General features: G+C 46.0%; 1 protein-coding gene across 1 annotated transcript; it reads right to left on the bottom strand.

The window, feature by feature from the left end:
* Window positions 1–4107: 4107 nt before the first annotated feature.
* LOC124074355 (carcinoembryonic antigen-related cell adhesion molecule 5-like) lies at window positions 4108–23761 on the bottom strand. The gene is made up of 10 exons (XM_046417199.1): window positions 23602–23761; window positions 23096–23425; window positions 20884–21047; window positions 20649–20775; window positions 18798–19076; window positions 16931–17209; window positions 16046–16300; window positions 14674–14791; window positions 6820–6859; window positions 4108–6695 (listed from the first exon to the last, which is right to left on the bottom strand). Exons 1-9 carry the CDS (start codon window positions 23648–23650, stop codon window positions 6841–6843), a joined length of 1620 nt encoding a protein of 539 aa, XP_046273155.1. The 5' UTR covers window positions 23651–23761; the 3' UTR covers window positions 4108–6695; window positions 6820–6840.
* Window positions 23762–24238: the final 477 nt, after the last annotated feature.

Raw genomic sequence — 24238 nt, 5'->3', positions numbered from 1 at the left:
ACACGCCTCCTCTTAGACCTCACAAAGATGCTGAAAGCTAACTGTTAAGGTTTGGGTAGGTTTAAAGGGATAGTTCACCTCTTTGTGAGGCAGACAGTTAGCTTGTTTATGCTGTGCTAATGGGCTGCAGCACACAGAACGCAGCATGCTGTCAAACTGTTGCTACTGTGTTTGTGAATGAGCTTTTTCATCCACAGTGATTGGCTGACAGAAGATCAGGTGCACACGGGATATGTTGATTGACATATAGAAAGATGGACGGCACGTCTCCACTTCCTGTCACTGCACATGTGAAGCAGAGACCGCGTCTCACCTGAGTTAGCCTCGTGTTAATAATTCAGCGCCTCGTTCTCGTTTTGCTCTGTTCATTCTTTGTCACGACAGGTAGCTGTAGCTCACCTTAATGCTGAAGAAGAGGAAGAAGAAGACACAGTAGCTTACTGGCTAATGAGCTACAACCGCAGTGTGAGGCTCCTGCAGGTGGTGCTGTGATTTAAAAAGACAGCTAGAGGACAGATTCAGGAGCTCGTCGTAGAGCCACAGCGATGAGGTGGAGCATTTGTCGCACGGCTCGAACACACACAGGTACGAGCTGCTCTCCTCCGGTCTGCTTCAGGTGGAGATGCCGGCTGCGTGGTTATGTTGCACAGCTGACAGGAGTCAACTGGTTTGTGTCCTGAGTTTTTCTGTCACGGAGGTGCTCAGACTCGCACACCTGGCAGTGAAGTCCGGAGGCAGACACACCTCATCGCCTCGAGGAGCCCAAATTCACCTGACAGAATTAAAAGACATGTAATACAGAAACCTGCTCCACTCGTTACATAATCCACTTCCCAGTGAGTCACACGAGGACTTTTCAGAGGTGCTGCATGTGAGCGCAGGTGTGGAGAAACTCTGGAGCTCTCAGGACGGACTGGCTTAGTGCACACACTACCTGTGACCAGGTGGATTTACCGAACCCCTGAGCTGGCGGCAGGTCGGAGGTCACGTTTCAGTGACGCGCTCACCTTACCTGCACTGAAACATGTGGCTTTTGTTGCCAAAGCAACATGTTAGCGAAAGATAAAAGTCGTGAAAACAGTGTGTTCAGCAACATACCTGAGTAAAACTGAAGTGCACACCTGAAGCCTAAAGCCTCTGTTGTGCAGTAGGTTGTGTGTTTTGAGTCGCTCAGTCGTGTGTTTATGGAAACCACAAAGTCTTTCACCCAAAACCGAACCGCAGTGAACTGAACGCAGACTGACACGTTCGGTTTGTGTGTGTGTGTGTGTGTGTGTGTGTGTGTGTGTGTGTGTGTTCATACTGACACGTTCGGTTTGTGTGTGTGTGTGTGTGTGTGTGTGTGTGTGTGTGTGTGTGTGTGTGTTCATACTGACACGTTCGGTTTGTGTGTGTGTGTGTGTGTGTGTGTGTGTGTGTGTGTTCATACTGACACGTTCGGTTTGTGTGTGTGTGTGCGTGTGTGTGAGTGTGTGTGTTTTTGTATGAGTGTGTGTTTGTGAGTGTCAGTGTGTGTGAGTGACTGTGAGTGTGTGAGTGAGTGTGTTTGTGAATGTGTGTGTGTGTGTGTGTGTCAGTGAGTTAGTGTGAGTGTCAATGTGTGAGTGTGTGTGAATGTGAGTGTCTGTGTATGACAGTGTGTGAGTGTGTGTGTTTTTGTATGAGTGTGTGTGTGTGTCAATGTGTGTGAGTGTGTGTGTTTATGACTGTGAGTGTGAGTGAGCAAGTGTGTGTGTGTGAGTGTCAGTGTGTGTATTTGAGTGTGAGTGTGTGTCAGATAGTGAGTGTGAGAGTGTGACTATGTGTGTGTGTGAGTGTGTGTGTGTGACTGTGCGTGTGTGTGTGTGACTGTGAGTGTGTGTGTGTGTGTGTCAGATAGCGAGTGTCTGTGTCAGATAGTGTGTGTGACTGTGAGAGTGTGACTGTGTGTGTGTGTGACTGTGAGTGTGACTGTGTGTGTGTGTGTGTGTGTGACTGTGACTGTGAAAGTGTGAGTGTGTGTGTGTGTGAGTGTGACTGTGTGTGTGTGTGTGTGTGACTGTGACTGTGTGTGTGTGTGTGTGTGACTGTGAAAGTGTGAGTGTGTGTGTGTGCGTGTGTGTGACTGTGAAAGTGTGACTGTGTGTGTGTGTGTGTGTGTGACTGTGACTGTGAAAGTGTGACTGTGTGTGTGTGACTGTGACTGTGTGTGTGACTGTGTGTGTGTGTGACTGTGAGTGTGACTGTGTGTGTGTGTGTGTGTGTGACTGTGTGTGTGTGTGTGTGTGTGTGACTGTGTGTGTGTCAGATAGTGAGTGTGAGAGTGTGACTGTGTGTGTGTGTGAGTGTGTGTGTGTGACTGTGAGTGTGTGTGTGTCTGTGTCAGATAGTGTGTGTGACTGTGTGTGTGTGTGTGTGTGACTGTGTGTGTGTGTGTCAGATAGTGGGACTAGTCCCAGCCTAGTCAAGCAACCAGTTGCATTCGATTGAATTTCCCTGAGATAACCATGACCTGGATGAATGAGAATATTCACAGGCTTAGTGAGTGTGTGTGTTCCTGCGTTATCTCGGGTGTGTTCTGCAGCAGAGGATGATCAGGAGGTCGAGCTGACCCTCAGTGTTCCCAGCAGACGGTTTGTCTTGGTTGCTTGTTGTTGAGGGCCGACTGAGGCTCAGCTGTTGGGGTGGTTTGTGTTTTCTCAGGCAGCCTGTTCCTGTGACTGATCCTCACTGCGTTCTGCTGTTGGTGTTGTTACAGCTTGAACCCCCAGACCGGACAAAGAGACAGAAACCGAACCTCAGGGTCTGAACAGTCGGTGCAGAAGTGCCTTAAGCCTGCAGTCTTTCTAACGCCCAGCAGGGGGCGACTCCGCTGGTTTCAAACAGAGGTCTGACTGTATGTGAGGGTATGAGAAAATGAGTCGACTTGTCAGTTGATTTATGACCTCAATAAACTGTTTCCTGATGAGTCTGTGGTCTCAGTTGCTGGTTTCAGCATGATGTTCATTTTGCAAATTGTTCTCATTAATAGTCAAACGGACCATAAAGCAGGGGACGCTTTAGGGCGGGGCTACCACGGCGTGTATAGTCAGATCCAATCAGGATGTCCTGATCCACTCTCTCTCTCTCGTGATGTTTCTGATCATAAACTTTTAGTATAATAAATAATTGTTGTTTGCTGCTGGATTTAACTGATTGATTTCCTTCAGTCATAAATATTTCATGTTGTAGAGAAATACACTAAGTGGCTTTTGTTAATATTTAATAAGAGTGTCAAATGTCCATGTGAAAACAATGTGCTGGGTGTCCGGTAGCGGTGAGCTATCAGCTGGATCTGCAGCTCCCGTTGGCTTTATGGAGCTTCACTTTCATTGTTCTGGTTCACTCACAGCATGGTTATCACAGGAGAAGAAGCTGTGGACTCAGCCAGAGTCCAGCTGGTGGACACGGTGGAGCGTTTAGATGGTGGTGGAGACCAAACACAGAGCTCACAGACAGGAAGTACTGGACTAAGCTGTAGTTAGCCTGGACTGCAGCTGTAGCTTCTGACAGCCAACAACTGACGTAAGTCTGCCTCAAGTTTTAAATTCTAATTTCTGTCTCACAAATTGAACCTTTGAGGTCGCATCCTGTAACACACAGCAGCTCTCCTCACCTGTCCACACACACTGTTCATTAACCAAGACGTGAAAACCGTCCAGGTGTTCGGACACTCGCAACGAAACCATCAGGAAACAGTCAAATCACACAGCCTTCATTCTTTCTTCTACTCAAACACACGTCAGTCAAACTGTGTTTTTAAGAGGAAGCTGAAACTGAGACGACTTGTTGAGACGGGTGTGTGTGTGTGTGTGTCAGTGATCTACTCAACACATGAAGGTTTTCTCTCTTTCATCACCTATCACACCCTCCTTGACTCTCTTTCTCTTCCTCTCTCTCTCTCTCTCTCTCTCTCACACACACACACACACACACACACACACACACACACACAGTCAGCCAATAATTTATGAAACCTTTCTGTGATTGGATGGTTGAAAGATACACACACTCTGATTGGCTGTTTTCTTGTTTTGAACACTGAAAGAGAAGCTTCAGAGTCACAGAAGAAAGACACTGCAGACAACATTAGGAAAATATTTCCACAGCTTTTATGGCTTTACAAAGATGTTAAATTGGACATGAATTTCACAGAGGGAACATTAATTTTATCTTTAAGATTTGTACAGGAATTTTGTAGAAGTGAGTTTATGTAAACAAAACAAAAAAGGACAAGAATTTCAAATAAATCAAATAAATCATGATAAGAAATAAAAACCCTGCGTACCCTCACTCAAAACTGAATCTATATTATGTACAATGAGGGCAGTTTCTCTTTCAGGCTGCTTTTCGAACATATAAATGTGTCTGACAACAAAAGCGTCTTATCTACATGTTGTGTTGTTATGAATACATTCTGTGCTGTGTGTTGTCGCACACGGAGACATAAATATATGTTGAAAATGACTTTTTTTAAACTCAGTTCTCGTGCATCTTTGATCCACTGAGTGCAGGGTGAAAAACACCAAAAAAGCTAATGAGATTTTGAATGTGTGATCTGCAGACCAGCTATGATCTTCAGCTCCAGTTATCAAGTTTTTCTTTTCTCAAACAAAATAAATACTTTTCTCACTGGAGATCAGTGCATGTCGAAGTCTGAGATCACACACAACCACAAACCACACAAACATGAAAAATGTAAAAAAAAAAAAAAAGAAAAAAAAAAAAGAAAAAATAATAATAAGACCAGCAAGCTCATGGCGCAAGATAAATTATCTGAGGTTTGATGACAAAATAGCCAAGAAAACATCAGTGATTTGGCTAATAGCTCGACTTCAAACGATGGATAAAGTGGTTTGTTTTCTGTTACATTTTCAGATAAAAACTCTTAATTTAGCTCAACAACTTCTACCCAATTGTAGTATAAACAGTTTAATAAAAGAACTCAGTAGCATCTCTCTGTAGCTCAACAAACTTTCCCTCCAAAAGTCAAAGACTGTCGCCGCCAACAAACACCTTCCCGCACTTTTTTTCTTTCATTTTCTTCCTTCTTCACCTTCACCTCGCTTATTCGTCTCTGCGTGTTGGAACCTGCCGCCTTAAACATCCACCTCCTCCTCCACCTCCTCTCACAGGAGACGACGTACAACAACAACAACAACTGAAAGAGCATCCCGGGCCACAAAGACAGGGAGGATAAAGCTAGAAATGAAAACAGTTGGGGGAAATCCTGAATCACAGCGGAGATTAGGGCAGGTGAGAGTGTGTCTCTGTCTGCTTGTCTTCATGTGTACAGACCACAGCCTGACATTTAACAGTTGTAAAACAGCCCTGTCAGCAGTATCAGGGGGACAAAAACAGCAACGACTAAAAAACAGCAACGATTAAAATCAGCAACGATTAAAAGCAAGATGGCTTCCGTCACGAGCGACAGAGAAAAGGTGTTGGATTCTTCCAGTCGGTAGTTTTATTGTGGGATTTTACTCGGTCCGGACGATCGGCTAATGCAGAACTGGAGGTTCTGGGTGCCTGGCTTAGTTTTGAAACAAATTTTAACCTGATTTTTCAGATGAAGCGTCCAGTAAAGCACCAAGTAATTAAAATGCAGAGGTCTAAAGTTTTTGTGCTTTTGGCCTGTTCAAACCACTTAGTGCTCTAGTTTGTTGTTGCTGTTTTATTTGCACATCTTGATGACGCACAGTTTGCTCCTTTGAAAAGTTAGAAAACAATTTAAAATGACCCAAATAATCTTGTTTTTACTGTTTGAAGCTCGTGGGGGCTGAACGTCTGTGTTGGATATAACGGGAAGAGGAAAGGAAAACCATCAGGAAGGAAAGAAACGAGAGAGAAATGCTAATAAAATTTTGTAGTAAAATAAAATCTCAGCTAGCAACATGTTGGTAAGGAGGTGGGCTTGACAGGTTTGTCTTCAAGGCGGTGAGCACTGCAGAAACTGAGGTATTTAGGATCAAACTGTCCTCTGATAACACTGTCAAGTACAGAGAAGCATCAAAAAGTTTACTCTGAAAACATTCACTGCACCTGAAGTGCCCCCGATCAGACAAACTCCACCCGCCTGGCACTGACAGTGAGATAAATCAAACCACAGGATCTTCTCAGAGGTTAGTTTTACCCAGTGTGTGGCCTCTGTGATCACCCAGGTGTCATACAGGTGTGTGTGTGTGTGTGTTTCCTCCTCAGGTTTCCAGAGGGATAAAAGGAGTCACTCATCTAACCGTCAGTCCATCAGCTTCTGTCCAGGAGACGTGTCTGACGGCTCCGAGTTTCTCGGCGGGTTCAGTTTCCTAAAGGAAGCAGCGAAGGTGACGGATGGTGTTTGTTAACAGCCGGAGGAACAAGAGGAGAAGAGAGAGGAGGTGACGATCCAGTGACGGTGGACGAGTTCATGGTGAAGGTGAGAAAAGCTAAAAAACTCAATGAACACTTAGAACAAGAGTGAAGATTCCAGCTGATAAGCCAAGCTCGTTTGGGTTGAATCGAGTTTCCACGCAAAGAGGGAGGGAGAGAGAGAGAGAGAGAGAGAGAGAGAGGCATGATGGGATGCCGGTCTGGGCGAGGGCCTCACAGGAAACCAGTTGGATCCAACTGGACTCTCCTCCCAACTGCACCGGTGGATCAAGGGAAACAAAACGGTGGGATGTTTGGGCCGGCGGCTCCTACAGGCAGACAGCAGAACATATTCTGATTACGAAAGCCAGGGAGACTCACCTGTTCATGTTGTGTCCTCATCTTCATTCTGACATATCTGAACCGAGCACTTCCTGTGTGGACGTCACTTACCATCAGCGTGCGGGAGCTTCTTTAGTACGGCGACTCGACCCTGACAACAGACAACAGAGAACGTCTTAGAACAGCAGACGACGACCTCGGCTGCAGTCGCTTTCATTTTGGAGTTTGTGAACTTGTGACAGCATTATTATTGACATGACCCACTTCCTGGATGATGTCATTTCACCACACACACACAATCTGTTGTCTGTGTCGAGGTGAAAAACCACAGAGGAAAAAGGTGAATGGATGAAAAGTGAAGCTGCAGCGTCTCAAACTGCTGGCTTTCTGTTTGGGTTTTTGAACTTTAGTTCCTGGAAACCTCCAGAAGCACTGAAGCTGAAAGTATTTTCTGAAAACAATAAAACAGGAATGGACAGTTTGAGCTCTGATCGTGAAAACTTTTCTCTGTCTGTTGGCGTCATTAGTAAAAATCAATCAACTTGTGAAACTCATTTGTTTTCATTATTTTATAAGACACTTTTGCACAAACACACACCCAAAGTGTTTGAACATCATTTTAACTGTAGATTTAGAGCTTTAAACTGTTTAATAATTCATCATTTTGATCAGATTGTTTTTTAAAGTCAGCCTTCTAATGTCTAAAAAAGTCCCATTTGAGCTGCTGTTTACAGTTCACGAAACCCTCGTGAGCCACGTGGACTCCAGAAGCTTTCAGCGAGTCAGGCGGCGGCGCTAAACATTCACTTCAGCTGAGACGCTGAATCTTATCTCAGAAAGTCTGATACAGTTTTGGCCTGCTGATAAGAGCAGCAGCAGACCAAACATCAGGGTTCAAACATTCACAAAGAGAAAAAGAGGTCAGTGGAGAACAAAAGCAACCACGTGAGAAGGTCAGGAACTTCGTACCAAGAAATACGAGCGCAGGAAGCAGGAAAGAAACCCCACAACACGTCTTCACAGTAAAAACACAGCGCAGGAGGACTGAGACAAAGAGGCTCCGTCAGGGTGGAGTCCGCGTCTTTGACTGCAGCTGCTGTTAGAAAACGACAGGAACGTGGCGGCCATTTTGGTGTACTGCAGGAGAAATACACGCTTTGAGTTTAAAGAACCAAACAATCACGCTTACAGCCGAGTCGATCTGTCGTTGTTAGTCAGTTAGGACTGCAGCTAACAATCAATCACTACCGATCAATCTGCCCGTTTGGTCAGAGCCCCTCAGAGCCAAACACGACGTCTTCTCATGTCTTATTTTACCCAATCAAATGACCTTTCTGCCTGTGAACCAGCTGATGAATGAATTCACTGTAACAGAGAATTAGCAGCAGCTCTGGTAGTCAATCGAAACTCCAACTAAAACTCCTGTCTGTCAGTCCAAAGAAATAATTTTACAGACACTGCTATGCATTCTGGGAAATTAAGTGCTTTATGAGAAAATAACTGGCTGCTTAATAAGCAGTGAAAAAAGTTTTCAGTTGAACCTGGAAAAGCAGCAGCAGGACCATAAAACTGCAGGTTTGTTTTATTGCCTCTGAAATCAGCTTTTCATGAGAAAATCACTAAAAACTTATTTCTTCTTTTAAATCTCTTTTACATTCTTTAACGCTCTTCTTCCTCTTGAATAGAGCCAAGACAGATAAACCTCTGGTGACTGCTGGAAGTCCTGAGTGTGTAGAATCACAGAAACATGAATGAAGTCGGATACAGTGAGTGAAAATAAAGGAGATAAAGAGCAGAGCAGCGACATAAAAAGCCGAAGAAGACGAGTGCAGACATGACAGTGACATTCCTGCCATTCTCCAGCCTCGCCCTCCTTCAGCCCGCTAAAAACTCCCACTAGCAAGAGAAGGTCGGTTCATTCCCAGATAACGACTGAGGTCACGGCCAAGTGCCTCTAAAAGTCGCTTCAGAGGTCAAAGGTCGCTGGAGGACTAGCAAGCAGAAAGATATGTGCTCCATTTGGAACCATTCACCAGGTTCTGAACACGGGAACAACGTTTGAACAGCAACTAACTCTAAATTCACTTTCACCGCTGCTTACAACAGAACTTGCAGGGATTTTCTCCTCCACAGAAATACTACAACCTCAGCGCTAACAGCCAACATAAACGCTAAAATGATAGTCACATATGTAACCACAGTTCTGTGAAACTGTGGACGCATCATAAGGAAAGGAAAGTGACATATCTTGTCATTGGAGGGAACTCACTCCAACGAAATTCGTGCTCTGCATTTAACCCACCCAAGTGACGTGCACACACACACAGCAAACCCGGGGCAGTGGGCGACCGCGTGCAGCGCCCGGGGAGCAGTGGGGGTTAGGTACCTTGCTCAAGGGTACCTCAGCCATGGACACCGGGACGGGGAATCGAACCAGCGATCCACCGGTTACGGGTCCGACACCCTAACCGCTGATCCACGACTGCCCCATAAGAACTGGATGCTGGACCCAAAGATGGCAAACAATCAATGCGGCAATGAGGTTTCTATATCTTCGCTGTGTTGCCTTGTTCGTCCCACTGCACATGCTCAGTTGTGTTTCTCCCGTTGGCCCCGCCCACACGTTCCCTGTTGGCCCACTGACTTTACATTGGGATAGCATCAGGCTCTTCTGGGCTCAGGGAACAGTTTTACAAATCTAAAACCTTTTCAAAATGAATAATGATGGAGCTTTGGTGCAACAACTGCAAAAGCTTCTGCTTTTCAGCTGCACTTTCTCAGTTCTCACAGTTTAACAGCAGTTTAATCCATAAAAACATCTAAAATATATCATGTCTGATTCTAACATTATCTAAAAAGCCACAACCCCCATTGGCCACATTTCAATCTGCCTTGCTGTGGATAAAAGCAAACTGCTGATGCACTTCTGGAGCTAATAAAGCTGGGTGGTAGATGTGGAGCCTGCAAAAAAATTCCTAAATATCCAACGTGTAATTATGACTGAGGGGTGTGATGTGAACGGGTTTTCCCACTTGGTGGCTTGTTTTTCCGAACGCAGCACTGAGAGGAGGAGAAAGTGGACGGATTTTGAATGAGAGCAGTTTGAACTGATTGCTTTGGTTTTACTTGACATGTTTTGCTGTTGGATCTCCACAAAGGAAAGCCTGGTTTGCATTAGCCTTTCTCAGTTCATTTAACTTGTCTTAAAGATTTCAACAGTATGAACAACATAAAAATTCTCGTACTGATGCCGACAATATACACGCATTTCAGCAGTCGTGTTATATTGAGTAGTTCACTGTAATTCTTTCAAAATAAAACTTTTATCTCCAGAGTCAGTTCATCAGATTAAAAGGCAACCACAGAATGAACACATTAAGTGAATCATACAGGGTGAAGTCATCAGCATGGTTAATGTGTTATGTTGAAGGTACGCACTTCATGATCAACCTGCATTTGTATTTTTACTACAAGAACGCTTTCCTTGTACTGCCTTACAGTTGTAGGAGAGCTGAAAGCCACATGTAGCCTGACAGGTGAAACCCAGGGCAAAACAACACACAGAGAGCTGCAGCCAGCAGGATGGGGTGTGGTTCATCAGTGAACATTTAATCCCATCCACTGTGGTTTGATTGGTGTAAATGTTGAAATGGGGTGGTGTTCATGTTGATTTAACTGGTCTGAACTCACTGCTTACTGTGGTCTGCTGTGTTGATCAATAAAGATTAATTCCTTCACTACTAAGCCACAAGTATTAGTTAGCTCATGTGTGGGAAGGTGATTTATCTAAATTTAATCTCCATATGCCAACTACGGCTCACAGTAAGCATCCAATAACGCTCAACTTTTAGCCCCACCCAGGTTTACCATCTAATCAATCAAAGCAGAGGGGGCGGGATCAAATGTTCAAACGTTAACTCCGCCCCCTTCTGCAGGCTGCAGTCCACTGAAGGACACTTTTAGCAGCTCTGAGCCTCCCTCCCCTGGTTTCTTGCAGCTGGACTGTCAGAGGACACAGAAATGAGTAAAAACCAAAATAAGATTTTGAGAAGTTGGGGGGGGGCAACAGCAGTGGAAATGAGATTAAAGTTTGAGCAAAGTGCACATTCCTGAACAACAGACTAAACACATCAGCTGTATGTATGAGGGTAGACAGCAAATCTGAAGTGTGGACAGCTACACACACTACCTGCCCCCCACCCACCAATCACTGAGGAGGAGGCGGGCTCTGCCTGCCTGTGACTGACAGGGAGTGAAGGAATGCAGTCAGACTGTGTGGCTTAAATACCGAAACTCACACAAACAGACAGCATCCTGGGTGACAAGGCCAGGTTCAAAGAGAGAACACACACACACACACACACGCAGGGAGTGTGTGTGTGTGTGTGTGTTCTGTCCATCATGAGACAGTGTTATAGGAGCGCAATGCCTGCACAGAAGCTTCCCCTGGACGACAGACGAGCTAACTGAGCTAACTAAGGAAGCTAACGTAACAGCTCAGCCACTATTGTTTCCATCCCGCCCCGTCACGAGCCTCTCGTCCATCAGTAGACTCACGCCCGTTTCTGCGCGGTGATACGTAAAGAATATAGTTCCTACGGGAAACTCTCCTATGGGAGTTTTGATTTAGGGGTGAACTGTCCCTTTAGTCGGAGTCGGCCTGCATGGCGGAGCTGCTCCCACACTTCACTGTAAAAACCAGCTTGCTGCTTGATTAATGTGCGTGTTCCCTCACTGCTAGCAGATCATTCTGGGTGGGCTTTTCACAGCCTGCTGGCTGTTTACTGATGGTATCTGTTGAATCCCGTCATGAATTGCGCAAAGCGTTCTGAGACGTGGAGCAACACGACACCTTCCTCCACGTGACACTCCGTTTGTGTTCACTTCAGCTTCATACAGGCTGCTGTTTGATTATCAGAGGACGACATCTCATTTCTGAATGTGTGTGTCATGTCTCTGCACAGCAGGTGTGTGTTTAACCTGAAGAGAACCGGTTTCAGTCTGAAGAGACCTTCAGGACGAGCACATTGTTGTGCAGTGAGGTCATTTTTCTTTTACAGACATGAGTTCAAATGAAAACCTGCAGCCAGGAGGCGTTCAGGTGAGCTCCTGCTGCGTGTTGCAGGATGACTGAGTGCAGGTAGAGAAATAATCCTGCTGCTGAATGAGTGAATGTGATGTGAACAGCTCTGATGCAGTGAGATCACTGTTATGACCGACTGTGAGCTGAGGAGTTAACGTCCACTTAGGCATCACTGAACCTTTTAAACTATCAAACTTTACTGCACGTCAGCAGCTGAACTCATCCTGGCTCTTCAGCTCTGCTGTCAGCACCCTTAATGGCTTTCCCTCACACTCTCTGCCATCCGGATGTCTGACAGACTGTCAGCATGTGTGTGTGCTCAGGTCATCACACACAAACATCTTAGCGTCTGGAGAGGGCTGATTGTTTGTTTTTGTCTTCCGTCTATGCAGGTGAAGCAAAAGTTCCTCCACATTCTTCTCAGCATCCAGTTTGCCATAAACATCTAAATCTGAACGCCAGACCGTCGCCTCGAGTTCTCAGAGACTCGAGTAACAGCGTGAGAGTCTGGATCCTCCACCGGCAACACCGACATGGAGGCTCCCAGCGGAACAAAGGCCTCCTGTCATCAGCACTGACACCTCCTGACAGTGACGGAGGGACGGACGAGTCAATCATCCTGAGGCCCCGGGGCCCCGAGAGGCCCCGAGAGACCCAGAGAGGCCCAGAGAGGCCCAGAGAGGCTTCCTGCAGCCGAGCACCAGCTCTACCTGACACTGTTTCTTTGAATCCCTTTTTAATTTGAACGATGTATTGATATTTCACGTGTAAATTCTTCTTAGAAGTCCTCTTTTTGTTTGCCATTAAAACTTCACTTGTAAATAAATGTATTAGTGCATATTGTTACTGTACGGCTGTCATTTCAGTGGCGCTCTCATGATGATGATGATGAAGAGGAAAGCTGTGAGGTTAAAAGCTCACAAACCTCTCCTGCCAACGTCCGGAATGTTTCACTGACTCATCCGTCTGTTTTCTGTTTCACAACAGCCACTTCCTGTTCCACAGAATGCTGAAATCTGACAGGAAGTGCCGGGAGGAATGTGTCATCCAGATGCGAAGAGATGCTATCTGCAGCTCGAGCTGAAACTGCTACTAATGTCTTCAAAAGGCCTCGACGTTTTATCTTGGACATGACTGAGTCTGAGTTTCTCCAGGGGACAAACAATCACATAATCCAAGATCTACGCTTACTGATCCAGGATGATACCTGCTAACAGCGCATGACACAAATACAGTAAATAGACAGAAATATCCAGACAGCCCTCGTTATGGGGCTGCTGTTCGGGGGTTGGGCGTTTCAAAGATATTTTGCCATTTGTGGCAACAGTTGAAGGCCGTCTGCACGTTGTAAATCTAAATGGATCCGTTCTCTTTTTAAGGCAACGTCTCCATGTACAAGATCCTCCTCAGGCAAACACCAAAGAGCAGACCTGCTGATCTGAATGTGAACATGAGATCCAGAGGATCAACTCCTGCCCTGCACTTTTGAAAAGAAGATTGTGTTTAGAGAAGCCTTTTGTGAACGTGAAATTGACCGTTAGCGCTGCAGTCGTGTTGGAAGGTGTGGCAGCGTTTGTGTGAGTGTACGTTAGTCTGACATGTTGCAAGACGCCAGGGCGGGGAGGGAATGAAAAGAATTTCCTAGAAGGTCATGAAGTGGCGGACATGACTGAGACACGCACACATGCACACACACATTTGTTCTGAACAGGTGTTTTAAGTGGAGCAGAAAACAGCAGCAAAGAAACTAAGAACTTCATTGACAAAAAGCAGGGGGACTAACAACAGGCGCCTAACTACATGGCCAAAAGTATGTGGACACTCCAGGGTCCATTTTGCTGGCCAAGCGCCTTAGTTTCAAACAAAAATCTGATCTTATTTTTTAACACTATTTTAAACACCTCCAACTTTGCATCAACACTTTGTCTCTTAAAGAAAAGCTTTTCCCAGTCTGCCGAGGACCGACCAGACCGGTCGGCACACCGAGCTCTGACCTCGGCAGATGAGCTCGGATGCTGAACACGGAGGAAAGTCCCTGTTATAACAGCACGTCAGTGGCGGGTTTAACTCTCACATGTGGCTGAAATGTTCAAGTGTCCACATGCATTTGGCCAAGTAGTGCAGTAAATCACAGAACATCTCACAATCACTAACTTAAAAACCAGAAAAACAGCGCAGACTTAAAGATCAGAGCTGAAACTTTTCCATGTAGTTTCATTAAAGCTCAGTTGTCACAGGCGGTAACTGTGTCGACATCAGCGTGGTCCTTATCGAATAATTCTGACAAATTAGTGAAACACTCACACTCTCATTTCCAACGTCAAAGAAAAGCTCTCCACCTCGTGTCCTCCTGCATTTCATTATTTACTCGTCTCAAATATGCACCAGTTAACCGTCTACAGTTGTTGTGTTGGCGCCTCAGCAGAGCAACAGTGTTTGCTTTTGCTTTCAGCAGAGTTTGTTTCAGCTGCAGGCCAATCAGGACGTGAATGTGTCAACGCCACACACTGCGTGTAACATCGTACGCCACACCGTTATCACAGTGGGATTTAAACAGGTTAGTTCGTGAACTTCGTTCTTCACGCGACCACTTCTGACTGAAGTGTGTACTTCTAGCTCTGTTTGTCCATTATTCAGTCCCACACAGAAACACGTGGACAACAGACGTGACGTCATCAGACAAGACATCCAACACACCAGTTTGTCCCAAGCAAACTGAACTCTTTCTCACCTGATCTACTTTTATTTCAGTTTCCACGGAACTCGTCTTTCAGCTCACGTGGAAACTCGTTATGCAGCCTACCGCCTGCACGTAAAGACCTGACAGCCGTGAGCACTCGCAGGCCGACCAAGTCAACACTTTACAAGTACTGAGTACTTACGGTACTTTCTGCCTGCAGTATATGATTAAGCCGATGGCGGCACCAAGAGCAAGAAGGACGCCGATGACGATTCCAGCGATGGCTCCATCTGAGAGGCCTTCATCCAGAGCTCCTTCCTCTGAAAAAACAACGGGGGTTTATAATGTTGATTTCCTGCTGCGGGGGTGGGGGAGCTTTCATGTAAAGTCACTTTAAATTCACAATCAGACATACAGTCATGGAAATAATTATTAGACCCCCCTTGTTTTCTTCAATTTCTTGTTCCTTTCAATGCCTGGTACAACTAAAGGTACATTTGTTTGGACAAATATAACGATAACAAAAATAGCTCTTAAGAGTTTAATTAAAAAGCTGTTCTCTAGCCATTGTACTGCTTTTAGGCAGTCCATGTTTTCTTTTCTGTCTGTCACCCACATGAGACACACAGGAGTTAGTACTTGATTGCGGAAGCATTGTTTTCGATGACTGCAGCCTGGGAATACAATTAAGCTCAAGCATGTCAAATAGGACATAAAGTATTATGAAATTGCATTGTTTGTCATGTTCACTGTATTCTTCAGGTAATATACCTTTAGTGGTACCAGGCATTAAAATAAACAAGAAACTGAAGAAAACAAGGGTGGTCTAATCATTTTTTCCATGACTGTAATGTAAAGTGTCCAAATCAACAAAGCTTTGTGTAAAGTTATAGCGACTGCTGCCTTGTCCACAGGCACAAACCACAGAGAGGAAGTGGAAATCTGACTCAAAGTGACTGCCACCGAACCCACATATCAAGTCACATGAAACATGTGAAACACTGAGCACAAATGAAGGGATGCCCTCCAACATGACATAATCACTTCAAGAAAAGTGGGACGCTTACGCTGCCACTGCTGCTCGTCACAGTGACAAATATAATAAGAAAATAATACAAAAATATAATAAGTGTTACAGCCTGTTACCTTATCACACACTTTGTCAGGATCTGCTGTGCTTTGATAATCCAACTGAGAACATGTCTAGAGGTTCGTTACGACTGGAACTATTAGATGTTAACATACATGCAATTTAGATTACATTTAGCATTTTTGCATCCTAACATTAGCACCATCCTCAGCTGAGCCTGACTGTCAGTTTCAGAGGTACTGAGTGAACGTACTTCAGTACTCTGGGTTTACTCTGAAGCTGCAGCTGGGTACTTATTGATCAGAAATGATGAGGCATGGAGGCCAGGCGCTGATCCTGGTAAAAAAAAACCCAATGTTTTTGCAGTAATTGGCCAATAAGATGTAGTACAGCTAAAACATTTTGTCCATCCATACCGGCAGTAGATATGACGGGCAGCCAGTATACTCCAGAATCAGATCTGGGCTACAGACGTGGATCTTACCTTTGACGGACAGGCTGTGGGTGAACGATGTGGTCTTGCCAGTAACAGAGTTGTGCGCCTCACACGTGTACGTCCCAGTGTTTTTGAAAGCAGCCTTCTCAATGGAGTACGTGGTCGTTTTGACATTGGTCACTGTTCCGTTAAACTTCCAGGTGATGTTGGCCGGGGGGACGGAGTCAACAACACATGTGAGCTTCACCGGGTCGTTCATCTCTACTTCCTTTTCACCCGTCACCGTTGGTGATTCGGGGCCGTCTGGAGAGCGGATGGAGAGAAAACAGGGTTTGTTCATTAGGTTTGACAACGTCAGGAAGTAGTGGCAGGAATGAATTATTAATTTATTTATTTATTTATAATTTATTTATTATTAATTAATTTTGGACCGAGTCAGGCTAGCCGTTCCCCTTGCTGCCAGGATTTATGCTAAGCTAGGCTAACCACATGGTTGGCTCCAATGTGCTGAATTAGCTGTTAGCAGTTCCTGTTTGCAAAGTGCCCATGGACATACGTTAAACTAACATCCGAGCGCTTTGATACTGAAGAAAAACTTAAAAGCATCATCATTCTCAGGCAAGTTCTGAGTTATAAGGAGTAATTTTGATTTCCAAGCACATTTAAGGATGTTTATTTGCAACGGGCAGTCAAGAATAAAAGATCCCACATCTAGCCTATCTGAATAAATTCATATCTGTCTGTTTCCCTCATGGACACTCATATTTATTTGTGGCATTTTACGGCTCTCTGAGGGAGCTCTGGTTATAAACGTGCTATAACAATAAATCCCTCCCAGCATGAAGAAATCCACACTGATAAATGCCTTTCAGTGTAAAACCTGACAACACTGCGGCGTCACGTCACACACTCTCAGTGAAAACAAACACTCACAGTTGACCACCATCTTGTAGGAGGCCTGTTCTTTGTTGACGGGGTTGCTGAGCTGACACGTGTACTCGCCGTTGTCTTCTTTCTGCAGCACAGTGATCATCATGGAGCTCATGTCACTGGCAAACGACAGGCGGGAATTGGCAGACAGAGGTTTGCCATCTTTGTGCCAGGTTGTGGACTTGACGCTGCCGGACGTCGCCTGGCAGCTGATGTTGGCCGTGCTGTTGCCGGCGATGAGGACATCAGTCGGACCGCTGATTTTAACACCTGAGATGGGTTCTGTGAACATTAACCAGAGAGAGAGACTTCAGTCCATACACGATGATTTTCAGTATGTTCATTTTTATCTGATTCAACCCTTCATTGATTTCATTTGTTTAAAACTGTTATTAAATGCTAAAGTTATATCTTCAGGTGTGACAAAGACACTCCAGGACCACTGAAAACTTTAAACCAGTAAACCGATATCCACCACCGTAAAAACTGAACCAGGCTCAGGGTTGATGTGAAATGTTCTACTCATTTAAAGGGACACTGCACACTTAACCATGTGCTGAACCGCCCGCCTGCCCATCCTCCGCCTGTGAAACCGCCTCGTTTGCACACACCTGCTGAGACTCATTCATCACAGGAGTTTGGTAGTTTTTGCCAACCCTTTCGTGTTTCGGCTGTAGAAGAACCACCAGACTGCATTCCTTCCATGACGCTGATCCCATGATAAACAACAAGGCTACGACCCCCCCCCCCCCCTCCAACACACACACACACACACACACACTGCTGCACCGAGTGCTGTCGGTGTCTCCTTACCGGCCGCGTCACAACATCATCAAAATGCCACGCCCCTCTCACTTCAGGCATCAAATAAATTAGACTTTGAATCATATCAGAAATCACAGGCCGCCTTCTCCTTGTTGAATCAAATATTGATTTTGAATCAAATGAAAACACCAAGAATTGAAAATGAACAAACGTTGTCCCACTCATTTCCTTTTTCATGCCAGCTCCTCCCCCTCCTCTCTGCTACCATCCACAAAGAAAACACAGAAACCCCTCAGGGCATAATGTAAGACCATCCTCCAGCCCAGCAGGTTTCTCACACACACACACACAGAAATGATCTGCCTCCAAAAACAAAAAGAAAATTCCTCTGCAGTAATTACAGACAGCGCAGGTTTATGTTGAAGCTTCTGCATGGCTGCTTGCTGTGCGTTACACGTTTCAACACCTGTCAACAGGTACAAATTGAGACGTCTCTGCTGCGGGTCACAACACACCAACAGTCTGTCGCCTCACAGGTGGGTCAGCTTTTATTCCTGTCTGCCTCTCTCTGAATGACAGACACACCACGTTCAACATCTTAGTTTAGCTGGTCAGCATCCTAATGTTGGCTAATTAGCAGTAAACACAAAGTACAGCTGGGGCTGATGGGAGTGTAATTAATGGTGCAGTTAGATGAAAAGTCAGAGCATCACCAAAGATATTACAGTTCATCCTGACTGTCTGATCCACACTTCATCACAATCCGTCCTGCAGTTGTTGAGATGTTCCACCAGAATCCACGAACGTGGACCTCATGGTGGCGGCGCAGACAGAGGACGAACTTAGTAAGATTCATCGTTTCAATTGGGACCAAAATGGTGATCCGACCGCCCAACAGACAGACAGACTGCCTGACAGACTCACACATTGCTAACGTGCTACCGAGCAGAGCTTTGACCCGGACGCAGTATTCATTGACAGTGAAGGCAGTCAGTCAGTGAGCACCAAAACACAGCTGTAACGCCTTGAGATAACATCTGGACCACCAAGACTCATCAGCTTAATCGTCCGGTAACCATCAGTAAGGCTCAGCCGGGTCACTCACCCATCAAAGCGAAGGAAACGCCGGCAGAAGGAACAACGCGCTTGGTTTTGGCGTTGGTGGCCCTGCATGTGTATTCCTCCGCTGTCTTCCCCAGTCCGTGGGCTTTGATCACATCCAGAGTCAGGACGGGACCACCGGCCTCCATCATCTGCTGATTGTGGTACCATATGAAGGTGGCCGGTGGGTCGGACTGGGCTGAACAGGACAGGTTGAAGTTTGAGCTGGATGAGACGAACTGTGGAGGGTTCAAAGGAGTGATGGTGACTTCTTCAGGTCCGTCTGCGCAGCAAAGACACGAGGGAGGGAAATAAATCAAGACAAATCACCTTATCAGTACGGCTACAAATAACAATTGTTTTCTTGATTAATCAATCAGTTGATCAAATGTTGATGAAATGTTTCCCAAAGCTCAAAATGTTTACTGTCAGATTTTATATCTAAATATTCTCATCTCAGACACTGGAATTCAAGGATTTTGACTTTCTTTTCACACTAAAACGATTCATTGATTATCAAAATAGTTGTGGATTAACTCAACAGCTGAATCGATGAATAGTTGCAGTTCTACTCATCAGCAGTTAAATTACTGCTTACTGCTTTCTGGTTTTAATACACATTGGCTTCTCACTGGGATGTCCTGGGATTTGGCGTGGGCTGCTGTGTACGCAGCGTGCCGAGAGGACGAGCCCTGCGAACACACCGCGGCGTAACCCACAGGAGTCACGTGGTCGCGTTCACACTCGCGGCTAACGCTGAGCGTCTCAGGAATGTGAGCGGGTTTACAGCTGCCTTCAGACTGAGGTGAGGCGTCGGTGTGATTCAGAGAGCCAAACAATCTTTGACAAGCGAGCGGTTGCAGTGCGGGGGAGTGACAGCCACTGACTCACACCTGACCTTTGTCCAGCGGGTGTGGAGCTCAGTGAGACACAGCATATCAAACAACGCAAAGTCACATTGTAAATAAGCGGAATGACAGAATACCAGCAAGAGTCCAGCTGCCTCGAAGGCTGTGGTGGAATAATAAGCACTAAAGGAGAGTTGCTCAAAGGCTGCAGATCTGCTACCATGCAGTCCTGCTGCCGGGATACCAGGCCAACCACAACACGCTCTGAGCCTGGCTTGGGTGGAGGAGCTCTGAGGCTCCTGGCTTTGCTCTTTGTCAAAGATTTCTTGTGATCATCACTCACTTGCACATTCTTACCAACTCTGGTCAGATGCTTCAGCTTGATGTGTCGTCTCAAATGCTTTGCTGAAGTTTGGATGCTTTTTCAGGTCCCACAGGAACAATTTGCACAGCAGTGTCAGTTTCTTTGACAAGCTGTTGGATGGACAGTTCAGATGAATGAGTTTTATGATCAGCTGCATCAGCAGCACATTTGACGCGACACATTGAGTTAAAGCATCCGATTGAGCTCCTCCACCCAACTCGAACGCAGCATTTTGTAAAGGACGGTTACCTTCATTTCCCAACAACAGGTAGACGGACTTTGCTTAGCCGACCTGTAGGAGGTCTGCAGTCTTTGAACAAAGTCCGGTCACAGGTCTGGAGATGCCCAGGCTGTGTTCAGAATTACATTTGAACCACAGCATATTTTGGGTCTGTTTGGAAATTGTGAACTAGTTAATTTTAATTTGTGTGAACTGAAGCTCTTGTGAAGTGTGAACTCACAGAACAACGGAAGCATCTTAGTTTGGGTGTAATGAGCTATGACAGTAAACTCCTGTTCAGGTGGTTTGACTTGTGGTGACTCCCACTGCTCATGATAACCAGCTTCTCTGTTCAGTCCATACATGTGACTTCCTGTGTGAGAGTCACTGGCACAAAGCCAGCGGTGTGGCTGCAGTACTTACAGTAGACAGTAAGGTTGAAGGGGGCGCTCTTCTCCGTCTCCAGATCATTAGCTGCTGTGCAGTAGATGGGCCCAACCAGATCTGACCTGAGAACATCTGTGATGGTCAGTGTACTGGACAGGTCCTCCTGTGGACCAGTCCAAAGCAGAAAACACACACACACGCGTCAATAAAATCTAATCAACTTAAAGGTGACACGTAGAGTTTAACACAAACAAACTTTTTATTAACGGACCTCTTTGAGCGTGAGTCGTTTGCCGTCGGCCATGATGGGCGTGGTGCCGTTGGTCCAGGTGAACTTGAGGAAGGACCCTTTGGCAGAGCAGGTGAGAACCACAGTGCTGTTGTGCTCGATGGCGTCGGCCATGTTGGACTTGATGGCCACATCAGCCACGGGCTCTGCAAAGAGAGACGAGGAGGAGGAGGAGATGAAGAAGCTGCTCTGTGAACAGACTTGAATGTGGGAGGGAAACTGGACTCTGAAGGCAGCATGAAATACGATAAAAATATTTCAGGAGGAGGAGGAGGACAAACTGTCCCACCGTTCTGTCCATTCCTACTCAGGTGGAAAACAAACCAACACTGATCCAGAAGCACCAACTGTGCAGCCAAACGTCACCTTCGTGTGACTCTGTGAGTATTTCAGGGTGTGTTTTTCAGTTGAGATCAAAGTAATCAATAGTGCTGTTGATGAAATCCTACCACAAATGAGCGTTAATGTCAGCGTGATTAAACGCGGGGGTGGAGAATTCAACGGGCCGCTCGCTTCTGCTCTAAAATCAACATCTGAGCGGAGTGAATGAAGCCGGCGAGGAAATCGCAGCAACCAGACCTGCTGGACTTGTTCTCCATAATCCACTTCTCAATGCACGTTCTGTTTATTCATGATTAGGCAACAGCACACGACGGAGCGCGAAGGAGTGGCAACCAGTCGGGACAGACTTCACTACGGGGTCACCGAGGAGCTCACTCGGTCTCCTGCAGGGACGGGTCTTAGCGGTCGTCCCAGAGTGGACACGAGGGACGGGCGGAGGGAATGCAGGGAAGCTCCACGCCACCCGTCCTTTGATAAATAAAGATTCAAACTGACGTGAGGCTGAGCAGACCCGAGGGAGGCTGCAGCCGTGAGTCCAGAGATAACGTGCAGCTGTTCTGATGAACTGACCCGTCACTTCGTTCATTGTTCAAACATAAACACCAAACACTTGCTGTTTTCCTCGTCACTGTGACGGCAGACTGAAAGTGGTTTGAGTTTCAGGCTGCTGATTGGACAGGACTGGTGCTGATTATTAGTATTCAAGGAGATTGACAATCAATATTTGCAACTGATATACATTTGCAGCAAAAATTTAGATTTTAGTGTCAAAATGTAGAAAAACCAGTGACAGAAGGTAGCCGAGTACAGTGTGTTAAAGTACTGCACTTAAGTACAAATCTGAAGGACTTACACTGTCAGGTTAGGACTTATGTACACATTCAGGTTATCAATACTTTTACCAAACCAAAGTTGATTCGTCTGGGACTATTTTCAGTGGTGGATGAATCCTGTGCTCTTGTGAACATTTGTGGCAACAAGAGAGTGTGTGTGGGATTGAGTAAATAAACTACAGTGTGTGTGTGATGTGTGTGTGTGTGTTCATGGTGATGAAGTAACAGCAGCGTGGCTCGTCGGTGTGTTTTAATGAGATTTAAACCAGCAAAGACAACGCCCACCTTCACTAAAGGTGTTCTGTCTGTCTGATGCTGGCCAGGTGCATGTGCTTTACACTGAGCCTGAACCACCAGGAGACCAGGACCCGCGGCCCACACACACACACACACACACACACACACACAGAATCCTGAGCCACACCCAAACGTAGCTGCTGATTATTTCTGTCTTTTCTCTTCTATTCCAAAAGTCGCAACTTGCCAAACAGGAAGAGGATATTTCGTAAGTCTGTGCTCACCGCGTTACTCAGTCCAGCTCGGGGGTGTGATCAGGCACTAATGTGGGAGTAAGATGCGGGAAAGATCTCACACGTTCAACCAACCCTGAAACTGCGGACAAAACTAATGTGAAAAGTAGTTCCTCGGTTCCTCCGCCGAGGAATGTAGTCCTCGCACGGCGGCTTCGCTGTATGGTTGCTTAGCGACGTCTGAGGTTTTGGTGGCAGCGCAGGGATATGTGTACGTCACCAGGTGTGGTTTGCATCTCCGCGCTGCGCCAAACTCCATTCGAAAAACTAGTGATTCTACGTGTAGGCCTGATCAATTGAGAGAGACGCTGAAAGCCCAGAGGTTGAGTTGGACTGAATGTTTGTGGCTGTTCAAACGCGTCTTTAAAACCAGTTTTTGAATCCTGGTGCGAACTAAACTGCACCTGTTTCACAGGAAGAAAAGTTTAAAACTACAGCCGAGTGAGCTGGCATCGCGGGTTATGAACAGGAAGAGATAAACGGACTCACCCAGAACTCGGAGTTTAGTCTCCTGGGTTTTAGTAGGAGCGCCAAGCAAAACCACACTGATGCTGTAGTCCCCGCTGTCACTGGGCTTCAGGGGCCCCAGGAACAGGTCTCCGTTGGTCTTGTTGAGAGTAACTCTTCCCTTGTACGTTTCGGCCACATTCACCTCTGCTGAGCTGGCGGTCGCGATGTTGACCTGATCAGCCCCGTTGTTGTAATTCCAGATTATGGCGACGTAGTTGGGTCGGTCGAGCAGGGTCTTAAAAGTCACGTTGTTGCCCACCAGCGCGCTGAGCGGACCCTCCGGCAGGACGCCGTGTTCTGCGTGGGATCCTGCGGGGAAAGAAACGCGGGACAAGTCAGACGGAGGAAGAGCCGCTCTACAAGCGGAGGGGAGGAAGACATGAATACAAGGTGCTTTCTGAAAGCGTAGTGCCAAACGTTAGTTCACGTTACACAAACAAACGGAAAGACAACATAAATCCAATCGGACCAACTTTTCTTCTTACCGATGAGAAAAAGCAGAAACAGAAGCAACTTAGAGGCGAGCAGATCCATCCCGGACGCTTCAAGTCTTTCCAGCAAGAGACAGAGACGAAATGCGGCAGTACCTGCTGCTTTTACAGGGACACACCCAGACAAGGTGAGCACACACACTCCCCCTGTCTGCCCACACGCACACACACACACACACACACGATGATGAGGATGATCTGTTCTGTAATGTCGTGCCCTGACTCACTCGTATTCCTGTACTTCTTAGTTTATTTCTAACTCAGTCCGTCATTTCAGGACGCACATTTAACACACAGCAGTGTGACACAAGCGTCGGACTGATGCAGGAGCCTCCACCCGGCAGACCCCACACCTCCACCTTTGTGCTTCTACATGTTTTATTACACAGCGTGAATGAAAGCCACGAACAGACGAGACGTTTAATGTGAACAGTAAATCACAGTGACGGGATGCTTAAAGCGGTCAGCTGGATCAGTACGAGCACTTCTCACCATCTTAGGTTTAAATATCTCTCTTCACATTAATATAACCAAGTAATGAGCCGATAATGTATTTAAGATAAAACTCACTCATCTGCTGATTCTAAAATCCATTTACAAACCTTCACTAATTTCACTTTTCCAAGATACA

This window comes from Scatophagus argus, chromosome 17, assembly GCF_020382885.2.
Source record: "Scatophagus argus isolate fScaArg1 chromosome 17, fScaArg1.pri, whole genome shotgun sequence".
NCBI lineage: Eukaryota > Metazoa > Chordata > Actinopteri > Scatophagidae > Scatophagus > Scatophagus argus.
Note: the sequence above shows the minus strand (reverse complement) of the source record. Positions and strands in the feature narration are given on the sequence as shown.